The following is a 9,489-nucleotide window of genomic DNA, read 5'->3' on the forward strand; positions in this document are numbered from 1 at the left end:
CATGCTTATCAAAAAGTTTTGGATGTTGTAAGAATTCTACTTTCACCTCTTGCATCTGAACCGTTTATGTATACTTTAAGGGTATTTTCTTTGTCCATTTTCTTTGTACCTAGTATTTTTCAAAATAATTTGGTGCATTGCCAGGTCTCCTTGAGTGCAATTTTGTTCACTCTCCTTAAAAGAGGGTGAACTTTACCATCTTTCCTATTAGTTGAAATGGTGTGGATCTCACCGTAAAGTGATATCATGCTTACTATACAATACACTTTTTGATAAGCATGACATCACTTTATGGTGGGATTCATATCATTTCAACCAATAGGGAGGAGAGTAATGTTCACCCTCTTAAGTGGAGGGTGAACAAAACTCAACTCGGTCTCCGTCTCCTTTACCACGACACATTGAATGGAACCCAATACTAAGTGTAGGTACTTCACATGAATGTGGTGACGAAGGAGCCAAAAGAACCACGTGATGGTGCCACCGGATAATCTCTCATCTCGAAGGCACCCAAATTAGATCGGAATTGAGATCGTGTCATTTGCTAATCCTGGTGTGATTTTCTATATGATACAAAATGAGTTCTACAATTGACCAATTTATACACACCCGTACTCACAATAGAGGTGGGGCCCACACACATTGGATGTGTAGTGTGTGTGGACTCCACCTCTATTATGAGTGTGGGTGTGTAAGTGGGTGTAGAACTAGAATGATTGTTTGACATTCCGAACAGTTGATTTTGTAGGCATTTGTGGTAATCGCCCATGAACTTAGTCGAATATGATCTCTCATCTCAGATGCACCCAAATAAAATCGAATGGAGATCATGTTTCATTTGGTAATCCTGATGTGATTTTCTATATGATGTACAAAATGAGATCTACAATTGACCAATTTGACATCCCGAACAGTTGATTTTGTAGGCGTTTGTGGTAATGCAATTTGAATGAACTTCGGTGCAGGGAAATCTGGGCAATCTCGAGTGTGCACCACCTCGTCAGCCTGCACGTCACCATTTCCAAACACACAAACAAAGACGAGGGAAAAAGAGCAGCCCAGGAATGCAATTTCATTTGTGAATGTTTTAGAGCACGTAGCAACAAAAAAATAAAATATAAAACTAGGGTTTTTCCCTATTTTATTCGAGATTTATGATTAACAAATTGTCCTTGATTTATATGCCAAACTTAGGAAACTTTATTATGGTCTAATCTTATTTTCGAAAACAGGTATTTTCAATTATGGCCAATAAACGAACCAAGTTACTTGAGTTGTTGTAGCTTGTGTTTATTCGTTACAAACTTGCTCAAGATCGGTTTGGTACATGTAACAAATCAAGCTTGAAACTTATTAAGTTTTTAAATCAAGCTCGAGCAAGTTACTTTTGAAGGCTTGTTTTGCTTACTATGGGTAAAAAATTCAAGCTACTCGAGACTGACTCATGTTCGGATCAATTAAAATTCGTTCAAGATCGCTTGTCTCGTAAACAAACTAAGTTCAAACATATATTAAAACTCGTTAAGTTTTCAAACTAAGTTTAGACAACTAGCTTCTTGACTCATTCTGCTCGTTTATCGCTTCTAGTTGCAATAATATTCGATATTTAAAAAAAAAATTTGATATGGTACATGAAACTCATTCATGTTGAAAATGTTGAGGAGAGGGAAAAATTATACTATGCCCTTGGAGCATGGCCATGTGGTGCCCTAGGGGCTCTCTGCACCACACAAATATGTTACAGAGAGCCCCTGAGGCACCACATGACCATGCCTCAGAGGTATGGAATAATCTCTCGAGGAGAGGAGAATGGATAGTTCAAATTCACGATTCGCACCTGAACATTTTGCATTAATGGGTTTCATAAACCCTAACATTTTTGTTTTTTTTTAATATTAAATGTGTGACCGAGGGTGTTCCGGTTTTGTAAAAAAAGAACTTTTTGAAAAAGAAGGTAATTTTAAGCTCAAAAATTATGTATTTACACAAATAATTTTTCTATCAATATGGATTTTGTTTGATAGATCTCATTAAAATCTTTTAAACGGTGCAAAAAAAATTAAAAAAATATTTTTCATTTTCATTATATTTAAATTTAAAATTACCTCCGTTTAAAAAAAAATTAATTTTTTTAAAAAAAAATTAACTTTTTAAAAAGTGGAACACCTCCTTAATAAACAGACAAACGTCGCCCCCCGCGCTTTCTCTTTCATCACCCCCGTTCCACCCACAGCCTTCATTTCCACAGACGGCAATTATTATTACCAAAAAAAAATATATATATCCGGCCGCCGTAACACAGCATTAGGGTTTAGCCTCATTGATCTCAAAACCCTTCCATTTTCCCACTCCAACAACCTCTTTGTAAATCCAGAGTAATGGAAATAGCTATTCGCTCATCAATTTCGCGATTGCCAAACGCTCACACTTCACTTCCCGTCGAAGTTAGGGTTCCGGCGCGTCTCAGGACCACAAACTGGGAACACACCGAGGCTTTGCAGCACTCAACTAGGAACGACGGCGCTTCCAGGATCAAATGCGTCGACTCATCAGATTTTGCAGCAAAGACTATGGAAGTGGAAATGGACAATGGAAGTGCTGACGGCGGAGGAAGTGGGGGAGACGGGAGGTTTTCGTCGGGTGGCGGAGGCGGAGGAGGAGATGATAGTGAAGAGAGTGATTACGAGGAAGAGGAGTTTGGACCGGTGATGAGGTTTGAAGAAGTGATGAGAGAGACGGAGAAGCGAGGGACGAGTCTTCCATCGGATATGATCGAGGCTGCGAAGACTATTGGGCTTCGTAGTTTGGTTCTTAGTCGATACTTGGATTTGCAGGTTGATGTGTATTTTGCTTTTGTGTTGTAGAAATTATTCATGATTTCATTACTGATTGATGGGAAATGATTTTTGCTCCCCTTTCTCACTCAAAAGCTTGTCTTTTAGCACCTACATTACTCATTTAGGCACAACACAATTTTCAAAGCACACTAAAAAGGAAAATTTTGGAGTACATATTTATTAAATAGTGGAGTGCGAAAATCGATTTTCCATAATTGATCTATGTTACTATAATGGTATTTGGTGGATGGCTATTGATGCATTTTTGGGACTTTGGCATTGCAGGGATCAGCTTGGCCATTAGGCTTTTTGATGAGGCATTTTGGGATGCTTCGAAACAGAATGCTTGCTGATCCATCTTTTCTTTTTAAAGTTGGAACAGAGGTTCATTGTTGCGTTTCTGCTCTGTGTAATCTTGTCTGGATTAACCGATGGTGTTGGAATGTTCATATACTCTCATGTTGGTATTCGTATTAATGAATCTAGCATAGTTTGAAATTTTCTTTTGGTATACTCAAATTTGTTGAAGAAAAAGTGAAGAAGCTACAAACAAACTGGGGCATACCCCAGGTTGAGAAGCAAACAAAGGTTCTTGCTGCTGAATGAAAACCCCATAAAGCAACACCAAATCAATAGAAACACCGTGAGAATATCTGTCAACAGGACTGGAAAAAAAACAGAGAACCACACAGAGCTCCACTCGACAAGTCTTAAGTATATCATATTAGCTTGAGATGAATAAGGTTAAGGAATATGAGGATAAATTATGTATCGTAATCTTGTCAGAGATGTGGTTATATTCCACTTTTAGTTCTCAGAATGGTTTGTATCCGTAGGTTTGTTTGGATTGTGAATTTCATTCCATCGCTTCATTCACTTCTTGTCCTTTTTCTTGACCCTATCTCATTATTGTAAGTTTGCTATAAATCCATGTCTCAAGAACAGCTCCAGTGCTTTATGCTTTGAATTTAATGAAACTCAGGTAGTCATTGATTCTTGTTGTGCAACATTTGCGGAAGTGCAAAAAAGAGGAAAGGATTTCTGGGCAGAATTCGAGTTGTACGCGGCAGATCTTTTGGTTGGTGTGGTTGTTGATATTGCTTTGGTTGGCATGCTAGCTCCATACACTCGTTTTGGGAAGCCATCTACCTCAAGCGGCTTATTTGGACAAATTAACCGTGCTTGTGGAGCTCTTCCAAGCAGGTAACTATTGCAAAGTGTAATGTTGAAAAATGCAGCTTAGTGATTGTTACTTTGTCAATCTTTGGAGTTGCAACTAATAGAAAAAAAATTCTCCCTTATCTTTCAGTACCTCTTATACGAGTAGTGTGGTGAAAAGAATATGGCCATCTAGTGTAGTAAGGAAGGGTTGAGTCTTACAAATGCATTTTGGATAAATAGCATTGAAAGTCCAGTTAGTACACATATGCTAACCACGAGCCATTCTGTAGTCCCATAGGCTACCTGTGATCAATTGACCAGTTGGACCTCTCTCTTCTCTCTCTCTCTCTCTTAATTCTTGATATGCTATGTTGTTATCGCATGCTCTTGCTGAACTACTCATGCGATGTGCCAGCTGCCTCAAGCTAGCTCCCTCGTAATTTTGTTTCAGTGGCTTTGATGATACAGTACCTAGAACATTTTGTGCTCATCAGCCTTGTGCCGAGCTATAAGGCTGCAAGAGAATCGGACTTGCTTGGACTTCTATCTTCTTTAAACATACCAGGAGGGTGAAGGAAAATATCCCAGGTCGGGTGGAAAATCCTGCCCCCAAAGACAAAGGTGAATTAGGTAGAGGAGCTCAACAAATGGTGTAACTCTTCGCCAATGGGTGGGCATCTGACTGTCATGATGTTTCCTCTAGCCATCAGTGTGAAGGCTTTTTCAATAATTTGTGAGGGTTTAATTTGTAGATTTGAGTCCAATGCCCTTCAACTGGGGGAGGGGGGCAGATCTAAAGATATGGTGTTGTTGGAGACGGTGAATATTTCATACACATATTTCTGAGATGGAGAATAGAGGCCGGTGGGTGGAAGTGGTGAAGTGTTCGAGGATCAGCTGTGAGAGGAAGCCTGATTCAGATTTGGCAAAGATATCTCGTTGGACACAGGCTTTCTGTCAAGTGTTGAACCCGTTGGTAGACGGTGAATCTTAATTTGAACCTTCCTCTTGTCTTGAAGTGGTTAATTTTGTTAAAAGGTCCCTGATGTTACTCTTGTATCATCCTACTCACCCGTTGGCATAGACAAAGGAGATTAGGCTTTGGCTATCAGGAGTTGTGGGCTTTTCACTGCTGTGAAGGTCAAAGATCTGATTGGGGTCTTTATTGGATGCTGAGACTAGCAGACTTAGGAGGGAGAAATGAAATTTGAGATCATTAAGTGATGGCTGACTAGTGGGCTCCAACTTGATTTTGTTAGAAGCCGGCTGCAAGACCCAAGGAGGTGTTGAAGTATTTTCCCATGTTTACTCCTTTGTGGAATAACCGTGTGTGGGCTCATTAGGAAGATGCTTGGTGATTTCGTCAGAGTGGATAAAACCACCAAAAATCTCCCCCTCCCTTTTTTCTACCTTTTTTTAAACTAGTTTCCTTGTACTGTTGGGTAGCACTTTATTATAGGACCAAGGGGTATCCTGAGGTGACCTCATAAGTTCTGTTGATAATTCCTGTATAGTTTGACTTGCTACGTGCCTAAAGATGCAAAAAATACTTGCATGCACATCTGGAAAATCATTTATTGTATCTTGCATGCAGTGTTTTTGAAGCTGAAAGGCCAGGATGTAAATTTTCAGCGAAGCAGCGGATTGTTACATACTTTTACAAGGTACAGCAAGTTGACGGGAGTATTAAGTGACTGTTGTGCTACTTTGTGACCTCATCGCATATCCTTTTGACCGTTGCCTTATGGATCAATTTTTTTGGATTCAGGGCATAATGTATGGATCAGTCGGATTTGGGTGTGGTCTTATTGGCCAAGGCATTGCAAATTTGATCATGACAGCTAAACGGTAAGCTTCTCTAGATGTATCTTGTATTAGCTGTATCTCCAAGTTTGATTGAGTTGTATGACTAGGTGACGTGTTTGGGACATGCTTGCTCTGTCCCTAAATAGCCCCCACCCACACGACCTACAACAAAAATGGAAAAACACCCAAAGCTGATCATGTACATGTACTGTAATATGGGTAACTCATTATTCATTACATAGAAGTTGAATTTGGCGTATGAACTGTTGAATTGTTGCATTTTTCTAATTTACTTGTGATATATGGTCAGTGTTAATGGGAAATAACAAGGTAAATGCTGAACCGAAATGTTAATGTTTTTGCTCTTGTATGGGATTCAAGTCCAATGATTTATATCAAGTTGGGGGATAGCTTCTCTTTCACTCACATACAAATTATGTGGAGTAAATTTTTATGCACTCTGTTTTGTTGGATATTTTGGTCCTTCCAACATCTCCAGAGTTCTTAGAATGTTGTTAGATTTATTGGAGGGTTCCAACCTAAAACCAATTGGCAATAGGTGAAGTAGCCTCTAGAATATATTAACCAAGTTTGTTGCCTTAGATGAGCGATGTGGTATAAAGTCTATCGAATATCATCCTGACTAAGATTCCCTGTTGAGGTGAATTGTCATTGATACTCGAAGGAACTGGACAAGAATATAGAACAGCCATGATATCCACGTACATTTCTATTCTTTCATCATTGTATGGGAGTCTATGACCCTAAATCCTTGGGTTTTTAGTCTCATTTTGACTGCTTTTCTGAGTGTACAATTATTAGGACTTCTTACTGGTTGAACGGTTAGCAGTTGCCAGGTTATTCTTCTGATACCAAACCTTATATTGAGAAATTTACATTAGTAATAGGGGCTTTATTTTGCTATTTGCATGAAAACTTTCTTAACCTTCGCTTTCGATTCATTTCCTAAACTTTGTACTACTTTGTATTTTTGTCATTTCATTCAGGGTAGTCAGTGTTTTAGCTTAGATCTTCAATTGTGAAAGCTATTTACTGTTCTGGCTTTACCTTGAAGGTGATGATAGCTCCCTTTTTCCTTTGCCTTTAATATGACCAGAAACATAAAGAAATCAGAAGAGGACATCCCTGTGCCACCTTTGCTGAAAAGTGCTGCTCTCTGGGGTATGCCCAATTCTTTAGCTTGAATCCTTTTTTTTTTTGCTGCTTATAATGTTCTAATATGCTCTTTATGTAATGGACATTAGGGACTTGTGTTTTGCTTACATATCAGTTTGCAATTAATAAATCATTCCTTGAACATTTGCAATTGATCATTTTTTTGCAATCTTAAATCCTGTAAGAAATTTTTATTCCCCTTATCCACTTTATCGTTGTCAAATACAGTCTTCCTGTGAAGTTGTAGGTTTCTTTCTGAAATTCAAAGGGACTTTGTTGCTCTTTTTTGTTCATCGATTGGTTTTCCAGTATGGTGTATGACTCATGTCAGGAACATTTTCACTGGCTGAAACTCATGATTTCTGCCACAGTTGTCAATCTTTTGGGTCACGTTGCAATGTTAGCTTTTACTACTTGCAAGTCCTTTCCGGTAAAGTTCGAGAAAACACGAATAGGGTTGGTGAAAAAGATATTTACTACTTTGTTAATTATGTCAATTAACTTCAATAAAACTATTTCCATAAAAAAAAAAACTCACACTCAATTGGTTGACGGTGCAAGTAGTTTCCACATGGCAAACTTACTAGTCCTTTCCGGCTTTCACGAGCTACTTCCACTGTCCATCTCTCATCAGTAAGTATTGCGGTTGGATCTTTTATCAGGCTTCTAAGTTATTTGATGGACGTATCACATAGTTGGTCATCTTTATGACCGATAGTGGTTTTGTTAGAGAATTTTCTGTGATTGTTGCCTGTGTCTATGTGCTGTGTACTGCTTACATAGTCTATGATCCGTTTATAAATTTCTACCTCCATTCTGTGTACAGATTTTGTTTTGTCTGCTGCTTCTGTTTTAGTTTTGTCTGTTGTTTCCACTCTTCTCCAGGTGTTTTTCTGGCAGTGTCTTCCAACACTCGCTATCAAATCATAAATGGGCTGGAAAGCCTCGTCGAAGCGTCTCCTCTTGCGAAGCAGGTCCCACCTGTTGCAATGGCGTTTACAGTTGGAGTGCGATTTGCCAATAATATCTACGGTGGAATGCAATTTATAGATTGGGCTAAATGGAGTGGCGTGCAATAGCAACATCTTCTCTGATAAGAGTTTTGCTTCTTCGACTTTTAGACCGAAGGTTAGTTGCATTTTTGTTTGGGGGATTGTTATATGTTGATGGATTTGCTTGTTCTTTTCCTGTTATTTTTATTAAATCTTGGTATCTGTTAGTAGAACTAGAAACTAGTTTATTCTGATATATATGCAAATCCTCTGCCGTATATGGTAAGTGTGATATTTGTGATATCTTCTCAGGATTGCACGTTTCTTGGCTGTGGAGGCAGATGAAGGGAAAACACAAGTGGTGCCAAAGTCAGAGACAAAGCGCGTAATAAATTATTTCCTGGTGAAAGTGAGACGTTTCAGGATCTTTCACGAAATCTTATGTTGTCTCGGTAATTATCAGGAGTAGAATAATCACCAGCTCAGCAGCATCCGATGAACCAATTTTTGCAGGGATAGTTTAGCTAAATATCTTCCTTGTATTTAGGTAGTGGTTTGAATAGAGGATTTGAGGTTCTTTTAAACCAACGCCGTGTTTGTTTGCAATTGTGGATGCGGATATGCTTACATGGGCATCGTCATGACTGAGCCAAAAGTTGCGTCTGGCGAAGCAGAGTTTGTCCAGACCGGACGATTAATCACTCAAAATGAGGGAAAACCCTAATACAAGTCACCCCATGAGATTATCTAATCTAGAACGTTCAAAAAGCAAGTGGAAATAAGGCTCTCAGTCCTATAGTGTGCATTATGGCATCAGGATACAAAAACTATTCATTTTATTTTAATAACCAGTACTAGCTCTAGTAATTTCATGGTTGAATAATTTCGTAGTATTAAAATTCAACAAACAGCACAGCTAAGCTATTCCATTTTGTGGGACCCAACTATGCTGTGACGGGCTGGGCTGTGGTTCCCCTCCAAAATCATTCAAGTTGGTTGTACAATGGTAGTTGCATCAGCATTTCAGAAGTGGATTTTGACCTTTGAGTAGTCTACCACTGGCATAATGAATGTGCTATCCCATTCCCAACCCATGTCGAGCGAGGCAGGAATTTTTTGTGCCCAAAACTCAATTGCCTTTGTGCCGAAGGGTTTTCGGGAAAGAGGAAAGAGGAACCCATGTCCAGCACGGCCAGCACTTGTGTCATGTACAAATACAGACCTACTACCTTGAGTACGTTTGATTTGGTTTTCTTTCACGTTATGTTACCGTTTTCCAAAAAAAATCGAAAAGAAAAACATGAAATTTTGAAAAATAAAAAGCTTTTACAAATACGTGATCAGTCAAAGTTCCACATAACCAACTTCAAGTGACATTTGCGCTCAAGGAGATTTAATGAATCTTTTACCTCTAAGTTTGTACAAGTTATCGGCGTATGGTTGAATGTCAATCTTTATTCTTTACCTCATAATCCTTCAAAATGGCTTATGCTCGCTCTCTATACCCTCGCACTTAC

The 9,489-nt window shown here is 38.8% G+C and overlaps 1 protein-coding gene across 2 annotated transcripts; it reads left to right on the plus strand.

Moving 5' to 3' along the window:
* The first annotated feature begins 2,195 nt into the window (after positions 1-2,195).
* LOC131312609 (protein RETICULATA-RELATED 1, chloroplastic) lies at positions 2,196-8,578 on the plus strand. Of its 2 annotated transcripts, XM_058340488.1 has the most exons (8): positions 2,198-2,834; positions 3,123-3,221; positions 3,820-4,040; positions 5,593-5,662; positions 5,767-5,846; positions 6,922-6,986; positions 7,866-8,108; positions 8,285-8,578. In XM_058340488.1, exons 1-7 carry the CDS (start codon positions 2,379-2,381, stop codon positions 8,057-8,059), a joined length of 1,185 nt encoding a protein of 394 aa, XP_058196471.1. In that variant the 5' UTR covers positions 2,198-2,378; the 3' UTR covers positions 8,060-8,108; positions 8,285-8,578. The 2 variants fall into 2 exon arrangements, with proteins under 2 accessions (XP_058196472.1, XP_058196471.1); XM_058340489.1 differs by lacking the exons at positions 7,866-8,108; positions 8,285-8,578 and having other exon boundaries at positions 2,196-2,834; positions 6,880-6,944.
* Positions 8,579-9,489: the final 911 nt, after the last annotated feature.

This window comes from Rhododendron vialii, chromosome 13a (genome assembly GCF_030253575.1).
Source record: "Rhododendron vialii isolate Sample 1 chromosome 13a, ASM3025357v1".
NCBI classification, from domain to species: Eukaryota; Viridiplantae; Streptophyta; class Magnoliopsida; order Ericales; family Ericaceae; genus Rhododendron; species Rhododendron vialii.